The sequence below is a fragment of the Lacerta agilis genome, chromosome 13 (assembly GCF_009819535.1).
Source record: "Lacerta agilis isolate rLacAgi1 chromosome 13, rLacAgi1.pri, whole genome shotgun sequence".
NCBI classification, from domain to species: Eukaryota; Metazoa; Chordata; class Lepidosauria; order Squamata; family Lacertidae; genus Lacerta; species Lacerta agilis.
The window spans coordinates 36,361,665-36,388,870 of NC_046324.1; the positions used below are offsets into that span (position 1 = coordinate 36,361,665).

Sequence of the window (27,206 nt, forward strand, 5' to 3'; positions counted from 1 at the left end):
CAGCCCAATTTTCAATGAGGCATCCAAATACACCATGTCTCCACCTCTCAGAACAGATGAGTGTGTAGGACAAAAAGTGTGTAGGACAAAGACAGGATTTTAATGTTTTGATATTCATTTAATATTGCTGTATGTTGCCTTGAGGTTTGGTGAGGGAAGTGGTATAGAAATGTTTTTAATAGTAACAAAATATTACTAAATTTGTTAGCTGCCCTGCGTTCATAAGGTGGCTTCAGCGAATGGGCAGATCATCAGCAAGAGAAAGTCCTTAGCTGTAGACAGTTTTATCGCTTGTGCTTTCCAAGTATTTCCACACCTCTTCTTTCCTAGGTGATCATAGAATTGTAGATTTGGAAAGTGACCACGAGGGCCATCTAGTCCAAAATATGCAGGAATATTTTGCCCAATGTGGGGCTTGAACCCATGACCCCGATATTAAGAGACTCCTGCTCTACAGAATGAGCTACTCTCTGGCTTTTTGTTGTTGTTCAGTCGTTCAGTCGTGTCTGACTCTTCGTGACCCCATGGACCAGAGCACGCCAGGCATGCCTATCCTTCACTGCCTCCTGCAGTTTGGCCAAACTTATGTTAGTAGCTTCGAGAACACTGTCCAACCATCTCATCCTCTGTCGTCCCCTTCTCCTTGTGCCCTCCATCTTTCCCAACATCAGGGTCTTTTCTAGGGAGTCTTCTCTTCTCATGAGGTGGCCAAAGCACTGGAGCCTCAACTTCAGGATCTGTCCTTCTAGTGAGCACTCAGGGCTGATTTCTTTAAGAATGGATAGGTGTGATCTTCTTGCAGTCCATGGGACTCTCAAGAGTCTCCTCCAGCACCATAATTCAAAAGCATCAATTCTTCGGCGATCAGCCTTCTTTATGGTCCAGCTCTCACTTCCGTACATTACTACTGGGAAAACCATAGCTTTAACTATAGAAGCAGCCATTCCAGAAGCACAATCTGTTATCATGGGAGCCTTCGTTTCCCCCTGAAACAAAATAAAATTGCCAGTGTGGTTCATTTTCTGCCTTCCTTTTAGGCCATGATTAAGGGGGAGGGGGCTACACCACTGCAAGATGTAGGAAAGGTTCTGCACAAGCTTTGGTTAAGAGTATTGGATTAGATAGGATCCCAGGGAGCAAGATTAACTTTCCTGTTCAGCCACAAAGCTCTATGGGTGATCTTGGCCAACTGAATAACCTATCTCACAGGATTGTTGTGAGAATAAAAACAGGGAGGGGGACGAATGTACATGCCAACCTCCAAACTACTTGGATAAAGAATGGGACATGAATACAATAAATAAATAAAATTCAACCCAAAAGTGAAACCCAAAAGATTCGGGGTGTAACACCCCACCCAGAGTCTCAAAAACAGGCCCTCTTCCATGCCCTGGGGCGATAGAAACTTTATAGTTACTGTCTCTTTAAGAAGAAGGGCGGAAGAGAAAGGGGCGGGGCCGGGCCGGGAGAGCGCGAGAGCTGCGAAGGGTCGCAAGAAAGATCAGCAGATTCGACAGGCTCTGCTCGAGGCGGCCGTGCAGAAGGCAGGAGCGTCGAATCGGCTGCTGCTGTTTAGACCAACGAATTACCCGGAGTGTTGAGGACGGACCGTAGAGAGTTATATATACTGTATATAAAAGAAAAAAGGCAGCGCAACACACAGACATAAACTTCCGGTAAAAAGCGACGCCGCTGCTGGTTCCACCGCAATTAGGCACCACAGAGAGCGCCGCGAAGCAAAAATTAGAATGACACGCGCGCGCACAAACGAACTTCCGGCTTGATTGGGTTTCTGGTCCACACGCCTGGAGAGTATCTTGGGGGGTCGCTGTTAGCCGTGGCATCATTTCTGCCCTTGGTGAGGCCTCGCCGGGGTGTGTTGTGTGAGAAGGTGGGAACTTCTAAAGGCGGGAAGCGAGGGGCTGAGGCGTTTCTCCCTCACGCTGGGCGGTCCTGTTCTACACATCAGCGTGGGGATTAAGCCCACTGAACTCAGTGAGCCTTACTTCCGAGTAGACATGTCTTGGGTTCCGCGTTACGGTAATTTCCAGAGCAACAGCCGTGTTGGTCTTCCGCAGCAGCAAAAAACAAAAGCAAAACCCAGCGAAGACATCTTGGGGCTCCTTAAATACTTAACGCCTTTACAGTATTTTGGCTTAAGCTTTTTGTGGTCCGCAGCCCCTTTGCTGAAGTGGCCTTCAAAGGTTGTGCTATAATAAATTTGTTATGTCTTTAAGGTGCCATGAGACTCATTGTTGCTGTGCTAACCAATGCGTGTCTACTCAGAACTGAGTTCACTGGGGCTTATTCCTAGGTAAACAGAGGATTGTAGGCTTGGTCTGAAGTTTCCCTTAGGCTCACACAATACCTACACAGGTGGGAGCACCCTGAAGTCTTGTACTTGCATGTTTATTTAGATTTTTAAAATCCCACTCTCTGCTCCCACAAGGAGGTCAGGATGTTGGTGGTTCTTATTACTTACTATATTTATATTCCATGTTTTCCACCAAGGAACTCAAGGGTACCAAGTCAGACCATTTGTCCATCTGGCTCAGTATTGTCTACTGATGGGCAGCAACTCTCCAGCGTTTCAGACTTTGGGTCTGTCCCAGCCCTACCTGGAGATTCTGAGGATTGAATCTGGTACCTTCTACATAGCTGTCAACCCTCCCTGCTGTTTCCCAATGCTATAATAAGGGAATTTCCTGCAAAAAAGGGAAAGGTTGACAGCTATGCTTCTGCATACAGTGCAGAAGTTGTACCCCTGAGCCATGACTCTTTCCACTTCTTCTGTTCAGGGGCTAGTAATTACCAGCTCTACTTTCTCCAACCTTGGTGGTATTACTTATCCACCTCCTTGTTGTTTTCCAGAAGTAACCAGGATAAATGGATTCTGACTTGCTTCAAGTTCGCCATATAGTACAAGAAGCAATTGGCACCCTATCTGTTTCCAGAGATGGAGCCCAGATCTGTGAGACTTTGCGGACAATTAAGAGCTACCTTGGTGGAACGGAAAATCCACCCTCCATGAAAGAGAAAGAAGAATTCACTCGCAATCATTTTACTACCTTTCTGCAGTGTCTTATCAGTAACCTGAGTCTTGATTGGCTGGAGCAGTTCCAATCAGATGAAGATAAGGAATTATGGGATTGCTTTTTCTTGGAAGGACCAGCAGACCAAACTTTTATGGTTCTTTTGGACACCATTATTTCTACAGAGTAAGCATGGCTACTGTGCTGTGATTTCTAATTCTGAAACTATTTTGTTTTTAGGATGCTCTCTGTTTAGAGGCCTGAATCCAAAGAGCCCAGTGCTAAAAGCACTTTTGCACATACAGGGAGACAGCTGATTTTTATTTCTGACAGCTGTCTCGCGCTACATCAGATGCCACTCAACATTTTATAGAAACTTTTTGGAGTAGGGTGGAATGTTTGAGCTGCAGTGGAAAGGAGGATCTCAAAAAGTCAAAATGCATAGGGAAAGGAGTGTGTGTGTTTTTAAAATCCCACTTGTAGGCTCAGTTCAGATGTGATTCAAAATTATTTGGTGCTGGAGTTGGCATGGAATAAGCTTTGTGCTCATGCACTGTGTCTTATCCCTCCTAGTTTGATTCTGTTTGCTCATCTTAGGTTTCAAGGCAATTACAAACTGTAGTTTCTGAGTTTGGATGTAAGGGCAAACTAGTTTGCCACAAGCCATAGATGGAAGGCAATGCCAAGGGGCCGAGGGTGTGCCTAATCATTCAGCCATGGTTTGGCATAACCTCTGAACTGAGTCATTGGCTGCATTCAGACATAACTCTTGCATGATGGGAATGAGCATGGCTAAATCTTGGTCTCATGTGCCCTCCTCTTCAGTGTTTATGAGAAGATTGAAAGCTTCTCCTTTCCCTTTAAAACTAATCACGGATCCCTGTATGTTCTAACTTAGGAACTGAGGTTTGTCTAACTGTGGTTACTTAAACAAGACTCAAAACAATGTTTTTTAACTAGCTGTTGTTAGTGCAAACCATAGTTCACATGTTTAGAAATAACAGGTGATTGTGGTTAATTCAAAAAACAAAACAAAGGCTTTTGATCTTCTCATACATGCCAAGAAGTAGTGAAGAGGAGAAAGTGCATGATCCCAAGACTCATTTTCCTAATACTGAACTGTAGTTTAGTGTTATTTCTGAACCTGGTAATTGTTTCAATATACAGTACTGCATGGACAGAACCCAAATATGCTTTTATTTTACCTCTCACTTTGCAAAAGTTACAATCATGATTGATCATAGTTTAATACCAAGAATACAATTTTTACACCACAAAAAAGTTAAAAATTCCCCTTTAGAAAACAATGTAGACTCGACTATTTTGAGGATGCTGTAGTTCTTTTCTGTAGTTGGGTTAGATGACATTTAAAATTCCTTCCAGTTCTAAAGGTGGTAGCTAACAGAAATTGATGTTCCTTAGTTGATTTCAATAGGTCTGCTTTGAGTATGACTAATGTTGGATACACCCTAAAATTCTATGATTCTAGAACAGCTTGATGGACATCTGTGAGTCCTCAGTAAGCATTGCTTATACATTTTTCTCAAGTCTTTGCCCACAACTAGGAATCATAGAAAAGTGTGGTTTAAAAAACAACCACCAGAATTGCAGGTGATGATGTTATCTGTTGAGTTGCTTTTTCCTTACGAATTGAAAATAAAGGCAGAAAAATACCTTTTCATGCAGGCCCAGTTTCCGTCTGAATAAAGTTGTCGATGTGCTGGAGCAGTTCCTGCAGAGAGCTGGACTGTCTGCTCTGATGTGGGAAGTCTGTAAACAACAAACCCAAGCTGGCCCTCCAGTGCTACAGGAGGCCATCCTCAATAAGGTGGCCTGTCTCCCTGATCACCTAGGCAACAAGCTCCAGGGAGAAAACCGGCCTGTCTTCTTCCCCCAAAACTACTTCCCGCTGCTTGGTGTGGAGATGGTCCAGGTGCTGGAGAGGATATCTGATTCACTGCGAGGTGAGATTTCACAGGATCTGCTGCTGCTGCTGCTACACTGACCGGCCATGGCTAAGAATAACAAGTATTTAAAACCAGTGCTGAAATTAGGGGAGGGCGGAGGGAAGGGAAGGGGACCCTTAATTAAATCTGCAAGACCTGCCTCTGCTTCCTCCGAAGTTTAGCCAAATGACAGGCTTCCCCACAACCTTTTGCAAACAATAGCTAAGGGGGGTGTCAGAAAATATAAAGGGGCCAGACTTTGCCCCTTGTCTTCCAAATAAAGCAGTTAACACAGGTGAAACTGGATGCCTGGTCGCAACCAAACCAAGCAATGCATAGCTGAAGACCAGATTGCTGTCCTCAGCCAGGTACATAGTTACAGAAACAGGGGAAGGATCCTAGCTAGTGACCATTGAATAGAGGTAGAGGACTAAATCATGTCCTCCCTTAGTCTTTTAAAATGGAAGCAAAAGGAACCCAACACAAAAGTTAGGGGGGTAGCTTCTCCCCATTTGACTGCCTGTAATTTGAGCACTACCGGTAGACAAAACTTTATATCATGAACATACATTGGTTTAGTAGGAGTATGCAAATACTTTTGAGGTTTTTGTTTTCTTCGTTGTGGAGAATTTTTTTTGTCTAGATACTGCTTGATGAAGAGCTCTGTGAACACCAAACTTACAAACTGATCTTGGTTCAATAAACTATATTTGTATTTCTTGGTGCCAACACATTGATCACAGATATCAAACTACATCATTACTTTAAAAAATAATCTGATACCCATATATCTTTAGGTGCATGTGAATAATTAAAGGCAGAAGGGTGTGTGTGCGCACATGTGCAGTCCAACCAAAATAAAGCACATTTAAATCCCATTGTTGTCAGTGTGAGTCTTAGTCCTGGAGAATTCAAAAAATCTTTTGCAGGTATACATAGCTTATTGATTTATATTGTGCCAGCGATGCAGATGGTGCTTTGCATCTATCTCAGGGTACACTGACCAGCCGTGGCTCTCTGGAGTTTTTGATGGGAAACATTCCCAGCACCCGTGGAGGGGGTGGCCCTTAGTGGTTTGCTGTGTAATCAGCTGGGTCTGTGGTCATTCCTGATCTCACAGAAATGGATTAGTCCTCCTAGCCTTGAAAGGAAGGCCAACCTGTTTTGTGCAGAGCTGGCTTCTCTCAAACCTCATAACGAGGCTTTCATTGAGTAGTGAGTTTTATTCCTCTGAAAGGACTTTGTCATCCTCACTTGCATGGACCCACTTTTCATTCTTCATGTTTAGTTCGCTGGGTATAAGCTTTATCTGAAGAAGTGTGCATGCACACGAAAGCTTATACCCAGAACAAACTTAGTTGGCTTCTAAGGTGCTACTGAACAATTTTTTTATACATAGCTCCAAGTTATTGACTTCCCCTGAGGACTTCCACTTCTATGCCAGTGCTCTGTTCATCTTCATGGAAGCTTTGCAGTTGGAGCTTCAGTCTCAGTTCTGTGATCTGACGGATTCATCAACTAATGTGGCTTTTCTTGTATTCCAGGTGGCTTGGATTGCTCAATCTCCTTTGTGTCCCAGGTGCTAGGGAAGGTATGCATGCATGGAAGACAAAGTGAGTGCTCTTTACAGCTTGCAGTAACCCATAACTTCCTTTTAACATGTTTACTTTAACAGTTGCTTTCTCTTTGCTCTGTCACTCTGATAGAATCTGCAGCGATTGATTATCACTTGATGTAATGATGCTCCTATGTAGGCTGGTTAGAGTGTTGTAGTTGGTAGTGTGGTTCATATGGACATTTGAAGCAGCTTTATACTGAGACAGGCCATTGGTCAATCTAGCTCTGCCTAGCAAACTGTCTGTCAGCAGCACTCCAAGGTCTCAGGCAGATTTTCCTCCCATTGGCCTGATAACCTGAGCTGAAGGTGCTGGGGATTGAACTTGGGACCTTATGAGTACAGAGCATGTGCCCTACAACTGTTTTATGCACAGAGTCCCCAAGCTTGGCATATCGCAGGAGCTCATTTCACAAAAAAACAGTCACACTCATTCTGAAAATTTAAGTGTATGTGCATAATTGAAGTGTAAGAAATTACACCGTATCATAAAAAATATTTAGCTTATAGAATTGCAACTCTATTAAAATTATTGTCTTATGAGGAGGCTGGAGTCTCTGGAACCTGGAAATATTAAGCAACTTGATAATAGTGTTAGTTAATAATAACAACAAATGATTTGGGGTCACTAAGAGAATTCCAAGGGTTAATTCACTGAGAGCTTTTAGCTTTTCCAGATAACTTGATTTTCTGTTCCTGCTGTCTTGCCCTCTTTTCCCTGCACCCTCACCCCGTAGCTTGTGAAAAGTCATGGGTGCTCTTGCACATCACAGTAAACCACGTGAGGAAGAGACAAGGAAAGTCAGCTGGAATACATAATCAAGTTACCTGGTAAAGCTAAACCATGGTTTATTGTGGCATGCATGAGCTGCAGTGAACCTTGGGTTCATGTGATTCCTTCCCCCAGACTGGAGGTTAGCCACCTCTGCTATGATGAACTCTTAGAAACTGTCTAACCTATAAATGACTCAGACAGCCAGGCAGGTGGCCTGGGAGAGGAGCTGGATGCTGGATGAACAGGGAGCATTGGTTTGATAACCAGTTTTTCTTTCACATTTTATGTCTCTCTTTAAATGACTTGATCTCAACAGACATGTTGAACACTTAAGACTGAGCACTAAGAAAAGGCAGCTGTTATCCCCTTTTCAGCCACTAGGAGGCAGACTTTTAAAGAACAATGCAATGGAAGGAATATATAATACCATGGTTTACAGTGGCGAAGAACAATATTATATGATGTGTGAAGGGCATTCTTATTGAAATGTTTTAAAAAGCTCTCCGTCTCGAAGAACAGCAGGAAAGATCCCCCTCGTCCCACCACCCAAATTATCTTAACTATTGGCCAAAATAAATAAATAAATAAATAAGGAAGTAAAAAAGGATGTTTGTTCTTCCCTTTCTGATTTCAAAGCAACTCCTTTTCTTCTTCTTTTGGGATGCAGAAGAAATCCTGAACGTGTTGGTGTCCCACCTGACTGATCGTACCCAGTCTGACTGCATCTGGCAGAGGATATGCTGGCGACTGGTGGAGAGTGTGCCGGATCGCTGGGTGGAACCTGTGGTCTGTGGCTTTGTTCAGGCAGCAGCAGGGTAAGCAGCCAAACCTCTGCATGGAACGATGGGTGCATGTCATGCCTCCTTGTATCCTTGCAGCAGTTGAAAATGGTTCCCATAAGAGCATGTCTGCACTACAAATTAGATTTACTTTCAGCCTGCTCAGCTGTTGAAGTTTGAAAAGGAGGAAGGCTTATCTTATCTTATCTTATCTTATCTTATCTTATCTTATCTTATTTATTGGTTTGTATGTATACCTTCTCAAAAAAAAACCCATCCCTTTAGGCAACTTACAATAAATGACTCTTTAAAACAATCTAAATATAAGACCATTAAAATATAAACTGAAATAACTACAAGAAAAACACAGGTCACAGCATCTCCAAGATGTAAAACAAAGATTAAGAACTGGAGATACCCTGGCAATATAAGTTGTTTAGGTGGCCTGGGTAACGAGAGAGGTCTCCACCTGGCAGTGAAAAGTGCACAGGGATGACACCAGGCAAGACTTCCTGGGAAGGGAGTTCCATTACTAGGTGCCAGTACCAAAAAGGCCATCTCCCTGGTGGTTGTCCATCTCTCTTTATTCAGTGGGAGCACCCCAATACAGCACCTGAAAAGAATCTTTAAAGTTTGGTTAGGGAGAGGGTGGTCTTTCAGACATATTTGATCTGAGCAGAGAAACATCACTTTTGCTTTTATCTGCCCTTACAGGAGGGGAACTTGAATATTGCATATCTTGCTTTGCCAATACCTTCCAGACTTCTGTTTGTGAATCATCTAGTCATGTAATTCAGTTGTGATTTTAAAATGGCACCGATTTAGAAGAAAGACATTCATGGTTGACATGTTGTTTTGTCTGTAATTGCTAGACCTGCCGTGCTGTCACGATTGTTGGGGAATTTGGTTGTCAAAAGCAAGAAGGCTCAATTTGTGATGACCCAGAAGATGTTGCTGCTTCAGTATAGCAATCCGGTGAGAGTCTTTGGATGTCATTAATCAGGAGGCAAGCATGTTTGTTGGGATGGCATTATACGCTATGTGTAAGATGGGTGACCTGTGTTTCTTACAAGTTGTGATGTTGCAGTGCTTGTGCTCTTGGACTTGCAAGTACAAGTTTCAGGGTGCCCCTTCTGAGGCAGGTTTGGGGAAACGTAGGCCAGCAGCATCAAGAGGACACCACACTGGCTAACCCTGGGTTAAGGAAATAACCCTGCCATCCTGCTTTCTGACCGTAAACCTGTAAATTGCTTGCACTGTTTTTCTTTTCTTCTAATTTTCTTTTACGATATCAACACAGTGCATATCGTAGTGGTACACTGAGCATATTTGTAAATTTTACAATTGCAACAAATTGGTCCACTATGAACATTCATTGTCAAGCTCATATTCCCATATAATGATCTGAACAGTTGGTCACCCAGTTTGATTTATAGTTCATAGCTTACCGGAAGATATGGAGGGAGTTTGTTGCTTTCTCAAAGGGTCTGCTGTGATTTCCATTGTTTGCTTTGTGTATGAGCTCTGTGGTTTCATTAATACAGACTATGGTGCTCCAGAACCTTCTTGGATATCTAGCCCTGGACAACATGCGGCGTCCCTTACTGATCAAAGTAAGCAGGGTGACGGTTAGCAAAATATATTTCTCTGTATGTGTGAGAGAAAGAGATAACATGCAACTTGGTAGAGTTCATAGGAGCACCTTCCCAGCCCTGTTGTTCTGTGTAATGTAATAAAAACACATCAGAAGAAGAAGAGTTTGGATTTGATATCCCACTTTTCACTACCCGAAGGAGTCTTAAAGCGGCTAACATTCTCCTTTCCCTTCCTCCCCCACAACAAACACTCTGTGAAGTGAGTGGGGCTGAGAGGCTTCAAAGAAGTGTGACTAGCCCAAGGTCACCCAGCAGCTGCATGTGGAGGAGTGGAGACGCGAACCCGGTTCCCCAGATAACGAGTCTACCGCTCTTAACCACTACACCACACTGGCTCTCAGAACTAACTTGCAATGAAAGAGGAGTGACCCCAGAGCCACTGATCTTGCTAGCCTGTGTTTCACTCCTTTTCAGTGTGCTTAACAAATTAAAGGTTTAAAAGTGAGTTATATGGGTGGTTAATTCAGAGTGGCCTTTCTCTGTCAGTGGATGAGATCTTTTCATAAGGTTGGCTCTCCCACTTGTCACAAGATGCTGAATATCCTGTGCGAGAGAGGATTTTCTAGTTCTGGGAAATATTAGATGTTGATGGAGCTCTATTGCACTGAAACCAAGTTGGCTTCTCCATCCTCACCTCCCCTGGATTAGCTTGCTAGGGTGGGAAGAGAAGGCAATAATCACTAACTGACTGAAAAAGTTGGTGGGATTGCAGATGCAGCCATGTGTTCCTTCCAGCAGATTGATGAGAATGCTGTGTTTTGACTGTTCCATCTGGAGGGCAGGGGGGTTGTAGCTGGGACTGTTGCAAAGAAAGACACAGACACACCCTTTCCCCCAAGATATCCTGAGCCCAAGGAGCAAGCTCTGCACACACTGGCAGGACTGTCTCCCTGGAGCCCAGTCCTTGAGAGGAGGCCTCAGATGGCAATTCAACCCAGATCATAGCTGTCAACCCTCCCTGCTGTTACCCACTGCTATAATAAGGGAATTTCCCGCAAAAAAAGGAAAAGGTTGACAGCTATGACCCAGATATGCAGGGCAAAGCTTTCTTAGTAAAGCACAGGGCAGATGATCCCGAGACATTGAGAGTTAGTGCCTTGACCCTGCTGGTAATTGGGGAATCTTTACACCCCCAAATTTTGCTTCTGGATAAAAAGGGCATGACGAGAGATCTTAACCAAGTTTTTAAGAGGCATAGGTCTGACTCCAGCAGAAGACTCCCTCATACAAAGTGGAATTGGGTTCATTGGCACTTACAGTGAAGGTGTCTCCTCTGGTGGACGAAGGAAGTCGGTCACTGCTGGGTTATTATGCTATGAGGCCCAGAAAGGAGGTTTGTGGGGATGGGCAGAATGACAAGTTGAACCCGACACTCAGGTTTCTAATGCAGGTTTTGAAAGAGCTGCTGGAGACCTGGGGAAGCAGCACTGCTGTGAAGCACTCCCCAGCGGAGCAGCAGCTGTACATCAGCAAGGCCATTCTGATCTGCCTCTCTCATCTGAAAGAAGCAGAAATACTGAGCTACAGACAAGGTAAGGGAGAGAGAAAAGGACCAAGCTGGCATCTTGGGTCTCTGGACCTCTGTTCCCCATGGTTGCCATCTGCTCCACCTTTTGGACTTGATCCAGCAATGGGAGCAACTGTTGTTGAGGTTGTGATACTGAACTCTGTAATCTCCCACTCAAATGTGTGTGTGTGTGTGTGTGCGCGCGCGTGCATGCACACGCACACGCGCCAAAATCTTCATGGTGGAATCTAGGTGACTTCCTGGGAGACTAAGGTTGCCCTGTTCATTCTCTTCAGTGGGACTATTCTGCACAGGACCACCACTGGATAGAACCTATTATCTTGGTGTGAATGTCATAAAACTGCTGTTTATTGAGATATGGTGAGATCAGTAGGATGTCTTGCCAATAGAGATCAGCTGAGAAGTGGCCCAGCATAGGGTGGGATAGTCCACCTGCAGCAGCCTTCCCTAACCTTGAGACCTCCGGATGTTTTTGGTCTACAACTCCCATCAGACCCACCTAGTGTGTGCGTGCTGGCTGGGGCTGATGGGAGTTGTAGTCCGAAGTATCCAAAGGGCAGTAGGTTGTTGAAGGATGGTCATGGGATGGTCATGTGCTTTGAGCTTGGAGGACTGGTGCAGAGTGTTGCTTATAAGTTATTAGTGATGGAAGATCACAGGCCTGTTAAGGATTTTAGTTTTGACCCATGGGCAGAAACAGGCCTTTATCTGTGGATCATTGTGCAACTCAGCCAGTATGTACCTTGGATCAGTACCCAGCTGGGCTCTCCTGTTAACATTAACGACTCTTTTAAAAAAAATGAGTGCAGATTGTGTGGTTGTGGGGCTGTCTTGTGTGGCTTCTGTCTTGTAATGTATTGGTACAACAAGGTTCAAGAAAAGCTACCATATACATATTGTTGAGTCTATGGAAAAGGAGAAAAGAAATGGATCTCATACTACAGTATTATGTTGCATTGTATACTTCTTAAACATACAATGAAAATTCTTTATTTTTCTGTAAAAAAACAAAAAAGACTAGCATGTTTATTATGAGTCTGCCTCATTAGATGCATCATTATTCGCAGTCCATAAAACCTTTGGAAGTAATATGTTTTGTAGCCATTAAAGTGTTTCTGTTTTAACCTGTGTTTAGTTGGCTACTCCTTTGAGTAGTGTACCCCCACTGCTAAAAAAAGAAGAAATGGAAAGGTCAGCACTGTCTTCTTCTGCTTGCATTGGAAAGCCATAGCAGATAGTTCAAAAGATGCCAAAATATATATTTGCCCTGTTGTGGAAAGCACAACACCTGCTTATCAGGTTTTAAACATGTCAGAGCTACTATTATGCTTTTTGCTGAACTTTCCTGGTCGCCTTCTGCTTGCCCTTCCAGAGCTACTCACAGTCATGATGGAAGGGATGAAGTGTCACCTGGACAGCAATTTGCCACAGATCCGTCATATGGGGATGGTTGTAGCTGAGTGCGTCAGTGCCAGGGTAATGCCTGAAGGCCCCGCTCTGAAATTTCAGGTGAGCCAGCCAAGTGAACTTTCTGCAGTGTTCTGTTGTGGCAGGGAAAAAATCCTTTAAACATCCTAGTGGAATATACCTTTGGTATTGTGTCCCAGCTTCTGCCATTTAAAATTGTTTATGTGTGTGACAGAGAAAGAGAGAGAGTGGTTCTGTTTAGATATAATGGGAAATCAGGATTTCCCACCATGTGAACAAGTCTGCAGGAGCCTTTGGCTCATGCACTCTGGCTATCAGGAAAAGAGCGCAAACTTTGGCTTCTGCTTTTAGAAAGGCAACATCTCCTTGTTAGATCCAAACTTGGGGGACTGGTTTGCAAGACTGTGGCTTCAGATATTGGCTTTTTTCTGAAACCGCAGTTGAAACAAACCATGGTCTTTCAAATCTGGTTGTATTGGGCAACTGTGGATTGCTTTGAAAATGGAAGCAAAACCTTATGTCTCCTTGTGGCTGTACAAGACGCAGGGAGGGGAAGTATGCAAGTGTGAGGCTTGTGCAGGTTCACTCATTTAGCAGGAAAATGTGGTTTCCTGTTATGTCTGAATCCAACCAACATTTAGTCAAGTCTGGCCTTGCTTTTAAGCAGGCACCTGTCTCTTGTTACAATCCTTGTGGGTCAACCTGTTTCAACCATTTTCTGAGGTGAAACAACAAGCGCCATCCCAAGAATGGACTTAGTAAATCAAATTACGGCTGCCACTTGCCTTTATCCAAGAGCCAACCTGTGTACTAGTTCCCTTAGTCTATCTTAATGTTTTGCTTTGTTCTCAATGTGTTAGTATGAAGAAGATGATGAGATCAGAGATTTAAAGACCTTGCTGATTCAGAGGCCAGAGCAGATTCCTGACAGTGATTCCCAGAGCATTGGGTAAGTTAGCCTTAGACTCCTTCAGCTTCAGGTTGCACTGGCTGCTTTTTGTCATTGTTTTCTCTGCTGGAGACTTTGGCCTACTTAACACATAAAGCTAAACCATAGTCAAAACTAGTCTGTGTTAAATTGTGTGGTGCTAAAATACACTTTGTTGAATATGCCAGGATTATAAACTGGTTTGATCTAACCTTGTTTCAAAAAAGCATAGTTTAAGCTAACCACAGTTTGTCCCTTTCAAATGCAATCATAAACTGTGTTTGATTTAAAATAGGAAGCAGGTGTTCCCAGACCTCTCACCGTGGCTATGCCAGAGGAGGCTCTCTGCTGCATGATACCTAAAAATTAAAGCATTCTGTGCAAATGGGATCTTTTAGTCTACAGAACAGTTTTCTTATTTCTTTGTGGAGTTTCATGACATAACTTCTGATGTTTTTAGAACCCAGGCTAATTTGCAGCATGTTTGTATAATAGTTATGTTTTCACCTGCTGTTGCACCTCTTTCCTATTATCAGCATAAGCAAGACTTTTCCCTCAGTTGATAGGAACTTTTTTTCTTTTTCTTTTTTTGCTGCTGCTGCAGGAACAGCATGACACCAATCACTATTCTGAAACCCAGTGTGAAACCACAGCCAAGTGCTTCTGAAGGACTGGACCAGGGGGATGACTCTGAGCTTGATAGGTATGTGGGAAAATGTTGTTGCCAAGCAACAAGATAGATACAATGTGGGATATTTGCACTGTGCATGAATCAAGCTCATTTGAGGAAGAATTTAAATTTGTTTCTTTTTCAGCGATGATGACCTCGTTCCATATGACATGTCAGAGGACAAAGAACTGAAGAAGACCAAGGCTCCCACCTACATCCGAGACTGTATTGAAAGTAAGTGATTAGGGATAAGACGGTATGAAGTCCATAGCATTGTTCGCACGACACACTAAACCATAGTTAACATGACAAGAGCAAGTAAGAATGCGCCGCAGTGAGCCATTGACTTTCAGACTTCCCCTTCCCCTCCCCTCCTCTCATTTGACCAGGAGAAACAATTTGGAAGTGTTTGTTTCCACTTCCACTTCCACTTCCAGCAAACTGTGACTGATAAGAACTGGATAGTTTCAATCAAGCAAACTTCAAACCATAGTTACTGAAGCTGGCTTGTTTAAACTAACCATAGTTAAAATTAACCACTGTTTCTGGTCTGTACAGCATAGCAAGCTGTGGTTAATCAAATACAGAAGGAAAAGCTTTGGAACTCCTTGGAGGAAGAGAGGAAGTGTGCCATGCGGCTTTATCATGGTTGTTCAAGTTGTGCAAGACTATAGTTTAGTGTGACATGTGAACTAGCTTTCTGAGATGTTTTGTATGTTTCTATCCCACCTTTCATCCAATAAACTGAAGACAGCAACCCTGTAGGTTAGTTAGGCCAAGACAAAGCCTGCCTGGCCCAAATTCACCCAGTAATTTCCATGGCCAAGTGGTGATTTGAATCTGAGTCTCCCCACTCCTGATCCAAATTCCTAGCCGCTACACTGCAGTGGCTCTCAACATGTGTTGTGTTCCCTGGTTGAAGTAAACACATTTATTGCCTGTGGAACATCCTGCAGCTTTTCTGTTGGGCTGACATATTCTATGCCTTATTCAGAGCCTCCCACACTTCTTTACTATCTTCTGTCTCTCAGACCAGGGCAAGTCAACATGGTGCCTAACTGATGGGGCTGGACTCCACTTCCCATCATCCCCTAACCATCGCCCATGGTGGCTATGGCTGATGGGTGTTGGAGTCAAGCAATTTTGGAAGGCATCTCATTGGCTACTTTTGTCCCAAACCTATCTATGAAAGACTGCCATAGTTATTTGCAAACCCAAATCTTTCAGCATATGATTGCATGAACCTTCTGTGTAACATATATTCCTGGTACAGCATTATCTTGACATGACAACTGGGAAGTCAAATGCAAGCTTCCTTCTCATCTTTTCTTTCAGTCCTGACTGGTCCTGAAGATCCGGAAAAGTATGAAGCCACAATGGGCACCCTGGAGAATTTGATTCGAAGGAACGTGGCAGCTGCACGAGAAGTAAATGCAAACTGTGCCTCTTGGTTTGATCTTGATTCGGGTTTAGAAATAACCAATGAGAACTTGTTGGGGCTCAGGGACTTGACTTTCATGAGTGAGAAATACAGGAGGGTGGTTCCCTTTGCCATTGGAAGGGAATGACAGTTCTCTGTAATTCTGGTGGCGGCACCAATCCCACGACAGTTGACTTCTTTGCTGTCCAAGGCAAAATATTTGGGGTGTGAGGAGGGAAGGCGCAGTTAGGACTTTAGATCATACACCCCCAAACTCGGCCCTCCAGATGTTTTGGGACTAGAACTCCCATCATTCCTTGCTAACAGAACCAGTGGTCAAGGATGATGGGAATTGTAGTCCCAAAACATCAGGAGGGCTGAGTTTGGGGATGTATACTTTAGATGATCCCCAGTTACTCTGCACACACGTTGAAGCTCCTTGGCAGGATAATCAGTCTAGGCAACCTTGGTGATCTCTTGAACACCCAACTTAGGGTGTCATGGTGGCAGCAGGAGAGGGGGGATGGAACTGTCATCTCCTCCCTGCCCCTGCAAACTTTTTATTACACTCGATGAGACCAGCTGACTCTCAACTTGACCTGCCTGAAAAATCAAGCCCCTTGAATGGCTGAGACTTCAACACACACGCACATACACTCTTTTGGCATTTTTGTGCAGGTGAGCGTGGAACTGGCAAAAGTCCTGCTGCATCTAGAAGAGAAGAGCTACATAGAAGGCTTTGTGGGGCTTCGTCAAGGCGCTCTGGTGGCCATCGCTGTCACAGACCCAACACCAGTGAGTCCCTGTGCTGTCTTTGGTTCTGACTGCAGGGGCTGAGGATCTGCAGCTGGCCTTTCTTAGCCAGGCTCGGAGAGGGCCTTTTGAGAAGCTAGCTAAGGGGCTGTTAAGACAAGGAGATTGGTAAGGCTGCACTAGGTAGACAGGAAAAGCATCTTGCTCGGAAGGAGCAGGAAAGCCATGGGCAGAAGCACTGGAATATAGAGGTTTGTTCCTCTGCCCTTTCTTCTGCCCCTAGCTTGCCAGATTCATGGGGCAGCTTGTAAGACTAAGGAGCCACAGAACAGCTCTAAACTCATCTTTGTTTCCTGTCGACTAGGTGGCCCAGTTTCTGACCTCTGAGTTCTACTCCTTGAACTATAGTCTCCGCCAGCGCATGGACATCCTGGATGTAAGTGCCCCCTTTCCAGCATATTATAAGCAAGCCTTGCGAGAGGTAGTGTTGCATTGCAGCTAAGAGACTGAGTTACCTGTCGGAAGCTCCCCAGTTCACCCCTCACCTCTGCCATGAAGTTGCATGTATGTGAAGTTCTGACTCCTGCATCCTTTACTTTGCTATTGTAAATGGTTTCTTGTAGTTTGAACGATGCTCTGTGTTTTATATTTGCTGTCCTTGTGAAGCGAGTGGAATGCACTGTGCACCTCCAGGCTAGAAGCACCTGACAGCCTCTTGTCTATTCACTCAGGTGCTGGCCAGAGCAGCCCAGGAACTCTCTCAGCCCTTTTCTCCTAAAGCAAAGCAGCTTCCTAGTCTGAAACAGCCCAGCATCCAGATCCTGTCTAGCAACAGCTCTTCTCCAGATTGGCAAAAAGTTGTGGATGAAAGGATCCGAAGCAAGACCAGAAGGTTTGCAAAGGTGAAGCCAGGAAATGCAAAACTGCCTTGAGCTGCAGCAGTGGCACATCAGTGCAGACAGACAAGCTGGTCATGTATTCAAGGGCTTAGGGATCTCCCACTCCATCCAAGAAATATGCTTTTCTGTTTAGTTCAGGCTTCCCAAACTTCTGGTAATGGGAGGGGCCATACATTCACCTACCCCATATGGAGAGGAATTCTCTTTGTTCTGAAGGCCTTCATAGAAACTTCCTTTACTCAGCCCAGGAGAGACAGCAGCCCATAATGTTATTAGGGTTTGTTTTATCGGCTCTCCTCAGCTTTAAACTCCTACCCTCCATGTCTGTAAATTATAGACCTGTCCTTGATCTCTCCTGATAGGGCTACATTGGTGGAAACACCTTGAGAGCTCTATCCCTGATCTGGTCAAAGTAACAATTAACAAATTAACAATTATAGTAACTCATGTGACCTGTGGCTCCTTCTATACCACTGCTCCAGGATGGAGATTGTTTGCCTTAAAGAGCCAGTCAACACAGCAATGAAACGCTCAGCATACTTTTTATTTCAAAGGCACACCTTGTTCCAGAACAAAAAAAAAAAAGCTATAGCTTTTCATCCTGTGATGTGCCTCCTGCCTCTGATGATCATCCTAAGGGAGGACAACTTTTCAGTCATATCTCCTATCTTTTATTGCCTCCAAATTTCCCTCCCACAGATCTATGCCATAGAAGGTGATGCAGTATAATCACATTCCACAATTGGGTCATGCCCTCCACCACCAAACATCACCCCCCAACATCCCGACATCCCTTGTTTTTTAGTTAAGCTGATACCACCTGAAATTCAGAAATAGATGTACTTTCCCTGTCTGCTGCTGAACTTGGTCATAAGATTGCTAACCACAAAGGTGCTCAAGCAATTCAAAGAAACTTCCCTTTTCTTAAAGTAAAGGTAAAGGGACCCCTGACCATTAGGTCCAGTCGTGTCCGACTCTGGGGTTGCGGCGCTCATCTCGCTCTATAGGCCAAGGGAGCCGGCGTTTGTCCGCAGACAGCTTCCGGGTCATGTGGCCAGCATGACAAAGCCGCTTTCTGGCGAACCAGAGCAGTGCACGGAAACGCCGTTTACCTTCCCGCTGGAGCGGTCCCTATTTATCTACTTGCACTTTGACGTGCTTTCGAACTGCTAGGTGGGCAGGAGCTGGGACCGAGCAACGGGAGCTCATCCCGTGGCAGGGATTCGAACTACCAACCTTCTGATCAGCAAGCCCTAGACTCTGTGGTTTAACCCACAGCGCCACCTGGGTCCCTTTTCTTACTTACAGGCAAATGGAAACACATTTCACGTTTCAGACACCTGTGCCCTTTAAAACTGGTGCCAAGCTGATTAACTATGTTTCCGAGTAATCAAATCATTACTGTGGATCTGGATTGGCATGTCTGAAATTCATAGAATCATAGAATTGAAAGGGACCCTGAGAGTCCTACAATGATTCCTCACAAGGAAAGCAGATTGGTTTGTTTAAGGGGGAGTGGAACAAAACATTGCATCCATGAAGCCTCTTCTGGGGTCTTAGTCAAGTCTCACTTGCTAGTGATGGTTCTCCTGCTTGACCTTTCACTTTGTTTGGAACAGGGCCAGTCCCAAGCAAAGCCACCATCTGCCCCCAACAGATTTGGTCCAGTTGCTGGTCATTTCTTTTTCCCACTTCTTCGGAACTTTGACAGGTGAGGCCATCTGCATTTTCATGTCCCTAGGGCTGTGTTGTGTTATCAGAGGCGTGCATGGTATACATTTTGAATATCTCCTGCAACAGCACCCATTATATTCATGGCTGAAATTTATCTAATTGCAGAAAAAGTAAGCTAGCAATCAACCAACCAACCAACCAACCAGGTGTGTGATTAAGGTTTGGTAGGTGCTGGGCTGTGTGTCTGTATTCCATGTTAATAAATGCACTAGGCAAACAAATTTATATTTAAACAATCAAGTCGTTTAATTTAAACAGGACTTTAATTTAATTTAGTACAGGACTTTTTCTGTCTTTTTATTTTTTATTTTTATTATTTTTATTTTGCCACTCCCACTCCCAACAGCCCCAAGAGCCAACACAGTCCAAACTCTTTTAAAAGACTAAACTTCAGTTCACCTTTTCATTTGCAGGACCTGCTGCAGCAAAAATGTCCAAAGGGTGCCTTTGCACCCAGGTCCTTGGCTCCTTTTGGAATTGCTGCATGTCTGTTCTTGCTCAGCTTCTTAAAAAGAAGGCTCTGTCTTGGCTCCTGGAATTTGGTTCTCTTTAGCAATAGCAGAGGGTGCCTGATAGAGAACAACTTTTCTCAGCTTTTTGTCAACAGCAATTATGATAGGAGCTGGGAGCTGCCATTTAAGACCAAGGCTTGCTGCTGCTTCTCCTTCTCTTTCACCTTCATAATAATAATGATTAATAATAATATTTTTTTTTAAAAAATAGAACAAATTGCTGTCCCAGGAAAACATGTACCTCAGGTGTCAGAAGTTTGTCTTCACACAAAGGAAACCAATGAAGGTTCCATATATACACCTGTGGGGGGGGGGATTCCCCAACCTAGGAGCTGCCACAGAGAACGCCCTCTCCCACCTGGGCCAACTCCCTTCCCAAAACTTGAGGGCAGTGGAACTACCAAGAGGCTCCCTCTGCTGATCTTAAAACCTAAGGGGGTTTGTTGGGAAGGAGGCCATCTTTCAGAGCCAGTTAGAACATTCTCCCTCTCTGCTTTCCAGGCCACTGACCACCTTTGACCTTTTGGGAGATGATCACCTGGTTTTGGCCCGGCTGACACACACCCTGGCAATTCTGATGTACTTCGCTGTCAACACTGTGGTGAGGATACTAGATAAGCCCTTCCAAAGTACTTGAGAAGTACACAGTTGCCTGTATTTGGCTGTGGCATCCCACCTTTTGCCAAAGGGAGCCAGTGAACAGGATGTGAGGGGGTGGAGCATCTACACATGGTGTTTGCAGGGAGTTTTTGAAACTGCGTGGCCTGATTTTGGCTCTGAATTAGCAGAGACCCTTTTGTTTCAGGCAAAAGAAGCTGCTCACCTTTCCTTGCTTCACTTGTAACTACCACTGGCTCTGGGAGTTTGCTTCCCTCTGCCCCTCTAAAATCAGGGTGGGAAAGTTGTGGCCTTCCAGATGTTGCTGGACTGTAGCTTCCATCTTCCTCGACCACTAGCCATGCTTTCTGGGGCTGGGAGCATCTGGAGGGCCACAGCTTCACTGCCCCAACTCCAAAAGCCAGGTGCTCTCAGGATTCTGCATAAGCTGCTTGGTTTCAGCACTGCAGCAATAGCCAGCAGACCTAGCGGATGCAGGTGGGTGGAACGTCCACTCTGGACACAGCTCTCAGCCACTGTTGCCTTCAAGCACCAACATACCTGATGGCATCCCAAGATTGAGCCCTTTATCTTTGATTGGGTCACTTGTAATTTAAAAAATAAATAAATCCAGATTCCTTGGCCTTGGAAGCTACTCCAGTATTGTGTTCAATACGTATCCCACAAAATAAAATAAAAAACCACAATTTGACTGTTTATTTAAACTTCAAATGTGATGCTCTTCAGTTTTTAAAATGGATGCCAATATTTCTTAAATTAGTGCATGCCGAGTTTCCCCCCACTATGCTCCACCTGCAGGATGTGGAGAGTCCCCTGCCTCCGCCCCCAGGTACGAAGCAGTAGTGCCTTCAGTTGTGGATGAGCCACTGTTTCCATTCTTGGTCTGTTAATGTTTGAAGCCAGGGCAGAGGGAGAGCGGAGAAGGCTGCTCATCTCAAGCAATAGCCAGCAGTACTGTTAACAGATGGCAAATTGTCACTGCTTTTCGGTACAATTCTATATCTGCCTACAAAGGAGCAAGTCCCATTGAGTTTGGTGGGGCTTACTCCAAGGAAAGTGACTATGGGATTGCAGCCTTTGTTTATTATATCTTTACCATTTGGATTTTCTGCCTCAGAAAGCAAAATACCCAAGGCTACCCATGCAACGTATCTTCCATGGATCCTGATTTGTGTGTCTCCTCCAGGTAGCAGCTGCGATGGGGAAGGCACTGCTAGAGTTCGTCTGGACCCTGCGCTTTCATGCAGACACGTGAGTTCCTGTGAGCATCGTGGTGGCGGTGGTGGGGTCCCTCTGCACCCAAAGCCAGGGAACCCAATCAAGTGGGGGAAGGAGTTTGTTCTCTTTGTCCCATTCTCGCCCTTTGGGCCCCCCAACAGTACCAAGATGCCAGAGGCAGGTGGGGAAGAGAAACGGCTACAAAAAGGGAAAGTCAGGTTGGGTAAAACTGAAGCTAAGAGAGCGTTTCCAAGTCACACTGCCCTCCTCAAGTTCTTGAACGAGTCAGCCATTTTCATAAGCAACACTTTCCAACATCTGTAGTTTGAATGTGAAACTGATACAATCTCAGGCAAGAATATGGCATTATTATTATTATTATTATTTCCCCTATTTATTTAAACAAATTTAAATAAATTATTAATTTGTTAGTTGCTTTTTCTTGCCTAAGGCAACTCCAAGTGATTTACAACCAAACAAACACCTGAACAAATTTTGTATAAACGTAGATTTACTATGGACAAATTTAACAATATTTGGAATTCAGTTTTATAAACAAATGTATTAGGTTAAATGTAGGTTAACTACAGTGACAATCTTGTAATGTTTATAAGTTCTGTTTTTTTTAAAAAAAAATTCTGTATGGGTGTTACTTGCTTTTTTCCTTTTTCTTCCCCTGCTTTTATGACTTATTTTGCCCTGTGCACTCTCTCTCTCTCTCTCCTTCTCTCTCCACACACACAAAAAGAATAAATTTTAAAAACCCATGTAGATACATTAAAACCAAGGAGGGGGGGAGGGAGGGACATCCCACCCATACTCTAGGAAAGCAGCTTTAGCTACAGCTTTCTTGGTGTTGTTCTTTATGCTCCAAAGAGCAACTAGAAGATGTGAGTGGGACAGAAATCTCCTGAGTTCGGCTCTGGGTAATTCTAGGTGCAGTTCAAGCAATTAAGTTTGGTGACTCCAGCAGAAAAATGAAGCTAGCAAAGCAGAAGGTGGTGTCAAGGCCACCGGCTATCAGTTGGGTTGGGATGAGATTCCTTCCTGCTGGCTTTCACAAGGGCACTCCTTTTCCCTGCAGATATGTGCGCCAAGGGCTTTTGTCATCTGTCTCTTCCACACTCCTGAGTGTCCCTGCTGAGTGCCTTCTGGAGGACATGACGGAGGAGCTTTTAGAGACCCAAGCCTGGCTGGCAGGTGAGAAGTCACTGTGAGAGCAGGCCATTGGCAGGGGTTGTGTTGAGGTCAAACCTTCTCTCACTCTCTGATATTGGTGAGAGACAGAGAAGCTACATCCCAGGCTGGAATTTCTCAGTCCTTGTTCCCAGGGTGCCAGTTTGGTCATGTGAATGGGTCTGTCTTCCTGAGGGGTGTAGGGAAGTGGGCAATTCCACTGGGCCATTTTTCTCAGCACCCCCCCCCCCCCCAGCAAAGGAGGATACAACCAGTCTCCAGTCAGGAGAGGGCAGTTGAGCATCTCCTGCGTGCCCAGAAATGCACGAGGTGATGCTGCCTGACTCTGATTTTATTGCTGAAGGGGCGAGTTGCTAGGAATCAAGTGCCACATGTCCTCAGAAGCCTTCCCATTTATGCCCTGGGTTGCTTTCCCTCACCATTTGGATCCTGAGAGTGAGCTTCCCACGGGAGCTGGAGAGGATGTGACACCAACACAGCTAGTCTTTGATCCCTGGACTGGCTGCTAGAAATCTGTGCCCTTAAAAGGGGAAAGGGCTGCCATGGAGCCTAAAGATTCCCTCTTTTCCCATGCCTTGGTGTGTGTGGAGGAATAGGCTTTTACTGTCCTCGAGCGTAGCCTGCTGAGCAATATGTTGTGGCTAGCCTGAAAGGAGATGGGATGCATGTTCTTGGTCTGATAACGCTCAGGAGGGCAACTGGATATGTGGAGAAAAGTCTTCCTGGGCTGGTGCTAAAATCCCATATCCTCCTAGGCACAGATGGAAAGTATAGTGCAATGTGAATAGGGTAGGATTTGCATATGCAGTCAAGGTGTGGAGGGGCAAAGTCTCTCCAACCATGGTGGAGAGACTTTAAACATCTCTCCAACCATGGTGACTAGAAACTTTGGCCTTGTGAGTAACATGTTGCCTGGCTCATGAAGTACTATAGGCATATGGAAAGGGAAGGCAAGAGCTAGTGGCTTAGAAAATTGTGATAGCACAGAAGTTTTGACTTTTATTTCTTCTCCTGGGCTAGCCATCTGCTTCCACGGTGCACACTCTCTCATTAAATGAGCCTTTGTTACATTGGGGCAACTGCTGATGTTAATCGTTTTGGACCGCAGGCTGTCCTTAGAACTGTGTTCCATTCTGTCATTTTATAAATAGAGGGGGGCTATCTGAGTGAGTCATGTACCCAGACTGACCTAGTGCTAGGCTTCAAGCGCTTAGCTTGTGCGCACAGGATTTCCTCCCACAGACTCGCCACTCTTTCAGGCTCCCCTCTGCTCTGACATCCTGATTTCCACTTTGCAAGACTGTTAGAAATATAGAGCTGCCAGCTACCCCCTCCCTCCCCCTGGTACAATGCATATTAGCTGCCTAGCAAGCAGAAATTCAGTAGCTGAAACTTATTCTGTCCTGGCATCTGTATGTTGGGGGGAGGGAATGATTTGCCTGCTGCATTTCTCAATTTTTAATATATCTGCAGCTGTTTAAGGTACAAAAACCTAGCCAGAACAAGACCGGCAAGCCGAGTTGATGTGCCACATAGCACAGTGCTTAAGACAAGGAATGATGCAAGTGCCACATCAGATGCTAACTTTTCTGTATGGTATGAGGACTGTTTGTGCTTCACAGTGCAAAGAAGTGCATACCTGATTTCATAAAGTTGCCAGTTGATAAAAATGCACCAGTACAAAGTGGCTTATTGTTGCTCATGCATTGTGCAGTTGGAAGCATACCTCTGAGTATGATGGCAGAAATTTCTTTCACACAGATAGGTGCATGCCTGAAATGGCTTTGTGGAAGTCACCACTTCACATAAAGTTTTATGCAAAATGTGGATCTGTAAACTTGAGCTGGGTTTGTGTGTGAGGCAGGCTTTAAATTCGCCATTTAAAACTACTTTAGAGGTAAAGAATCTGAAATACTGAGCCAAAAAAGAGCACGTTCCAGTGTTCCTTCAGTTACTCAGTGTTTTTACTCCTCCAATCTTTACTTGGTCCTGTGGTTAAAGAAAACAGACAGCTACTGCAACTTTATCTTGCTTGCACCTAGTGCTGAGATGTTTTGGTTACAGGGGTAACTGTGTAAAAAAGAAATGTTGCTAAATAAAGTTTGGTCTAAAATCAAACAAGCTGGATATTTGGAGAGCTGGGGTGGGGATAACTTCCTTTTATTGTTCCTTTACTGAAGCACACTTGACAGTTCAACTAATGCTTTACAGGGATTTCCTCGAGCCATTCTTTCCTCTCCTCTTGTCTGTCTTTTCCTATTTTCTGCAGATGTTGCAGAGAAGGACCCAGATGGTGACTGCAGAAGTTTGGCACTGCAGAATCTGCTACTGATGGAAAACCTGAAGAAAAAAACTCTTGAAACATGAAGGAGGGCTTGATGATGGAGATGCCCTTTACCTGCCCTCTGTCCAGCTGGTGGCTCAGAATCTGCCCTCTCTCTGCTTGGAGGAAAGGAAAGGAAGGAGGACACTGAGCTGTAAGCCATAGATAGGTGGTTTAACATCTGGACTTGGTAGCAGAGGGTAGTTGAGTATGCATTTGTTGTTGGTCTGTTGGTAGAGAGGTGGTGGTGCTGCTTTTCTGCAAACACACGCTTGTGAGTGCATAGGCTGACACAGTAGCCAGGACAGGAGCAAAGAGACTATTTACTCAGTGTTCTTGAAGCAGGTTAATTATGTTGCAAAGGAAAGGATCTACACCAGCTCCTAGAACCTGTGTGTTGTTCGTCTCATCTGAGCTCTGGATAGAGCATGGGCTCTTTTTGACTTTGGGTCCTTCCTGGGTATCATGCATTAACTTCTGTTTGTCTTTTGTGCATGACTGCAGTGGCCAGTAGTGACACAGCAGGACTCTATTGACTGATCAGGATTCAGGTCTGATAAAATGGCTTGAAATTGCTGTTAACTCAGCCTAAGATGTTCACTAAACAGAGGAGTGGTGCACAGGTCATGTGGCTCATTTGCTAGGAGCAGATGAAGTCATTTTTCCTGGCACCATTTCACCCACACTGCAAAAATCACACTCTAGTGCAAAGTAACCAAGAGGAGAAGGGGGTGGGGGGAAATGGAAGTCATGTTGGATGCTCTATTTGATTACATCAGCTTTTCAAACAACGTGTTATGATGCTTACATCAAGGTCTGTTTTGGCCCAAACCTCTTGGTCTCTCTTTTTTTCTGATGCACAAAATTACTCAAGACATTTGTGTTTCTCAAAAAATGTAATAAAAGTATTAAAATATCTGAAAGCGGGCTAAAAACAAAAATGGCTATCTTAAACTATACATATGCTTACCACTACTAACTTGCTAAGAGATGCACAAACCTCAACAATTGGGCAGTGCATTCAAACCATAACATCTTGGAAAAAGCCAAGCATACAATATAGCTTAGAAACTGGCTTCCCACCAGCTTATTTGCCCCTAATAAAATGAGGCAAGGCAATCCTTTGTCTCTCCTCTAACAGTACAGGAACAGAAGTTACCACCTTACAGGGGCCTAGCTCAGACTGCTTAGGAAGCCTCTGCTTCATCAGCCACTTCGTCTTCCACCCCTTTCTCCTCCATGCTGTTGTGGCGAACCCTCTCTGGGGCAGTGCTTCGGCTCAGAGGGATGCCTAGTCCCCTGTGGACTGCCTCCACAGTCTGTTGGCTCACATAGTAATTGAGGTTTACGCAGGGAATCTTTTTCCGCAACTCTTCTAGGTACCGGTAGGCCTTAGGGAGAACAAAAGTATGTCATAGTCAAGGGTTGTTCTCACTTCAACAATGGTAAAATGAACTAAAAAAATTACCTCCAGGTGACTGTGGCACTGACAAGCTATTTCAAGCTCAGACTGTAATCCGTTATCTGCTTACACTGGAACAGTACAATCATAACCATGGATTTGAGTTGTCTTTGGGAAACCATATCCACTGGTTTTCAGCATCCGACTAAGGAGTTTTCTAATAGCTATACCAACAGCAGAAGGGTTGTGAGATGCTGGTTTTCATTAGCTGTATGAGTGATTCCCAAGGCTCCATAATATCTAGAATTTGTATCCCTTCATGTTTATAGCTAGAACCTGCATTAAAGGGCTGGAAGCCAAGAGACAGACTGTTTAAAGATGTTACAGTGTACAGTGGTACCTCGAGTTAAGAACTTAATTCGTTCTTGAGTTCCGTTCTTAACCTGAAACTGTTCTTAACCTGAAGCACCACTTTAGCTAATGGGGCCTCCCGCTGCTGCTGCGCCGCCAGAGCACAATTTCTGTTCTTATCCTGAAGCAAAGTTCTTAACCTGAAGCGTATGTAACCTGAGGTACCACTGTATAGGTAGATGTTACAGAACTGTTAGCAGTACTAGTTGGGAAACCTGGCATTAGACGGCTAATAGTCCAGCGGGATGTGTCAGCAGAACAGATTTGCTGCCAGGCTGTGTCTTTTAATGCAGCCCATTTTTTGCCTGAATTCCATGTGACTAGAGAGCACCTGGCTGTTCCAGAACAGCAGTTCCTTTTGCC

General features: G+C 44.5%; 2 protein-coding genes across 2 annotated transcripts in view; one reads left to right on the top strand and one right to left on the bottom strand.

Annotated features, from left to right (window-relative positions):
- Positions 1-1,753: 1,753 nt before the first annotated feature.
- On the top strand, positions 1,754-25,111 carry TELO2 (telomere maintenance 2). The gene is made up of 21 exons (XM_033167718.1): positions 1,754-1,858; positions 2,872-3,218; positions 4,719-4,996; positions 6,523-6,591; positions 8,036-8,183; positions 9,020-9,122; positions 9,692-9,760; positions 11,193-11,334; positions 12,703-12,839; positions 13,619-13,710; positions 14,297-14,389; positions 14,502-14,590; positions 15,692-15,783; positions 16,455-16,571; positions 16,894-16,965; positions 17,261-17,431; positions 19,048-19,139; positions 20,176-20,275; positions 21,479-21,543; positions 22,595-22,710; positions 24,977-25,111. Exons 2-21 carry the CDS (start codon positions 2,887-2,889, stop codon positions 25,072-25,074), a joined length of 2,475 nt encoding a protein of 824 aa, XP_033023609.1. The 5' UTR covers positions 1,754-1,858; positions 2,872-2,886; the 3' UTR covers positions 25,075-25,111.
- IFT140 (intraflagellar transport 140) overlaps positions 24,847-27,206 on the bottom strand; it is an 86,578-nt gene continuing 84,218 nt past the window's right edge. Inside the window, exon 30 of the mRNA XM_033166550.1 lies at positions 24,847-26,421. Coding sequence (XP_033022441.1) covers positions 26,218-26,421 — 204 coding nt within the window. The 3' untranslated portion in view covers positions 24,847-26,217. The remainder of the gene's footprint in view (positions 26,422-27,206) is intronic.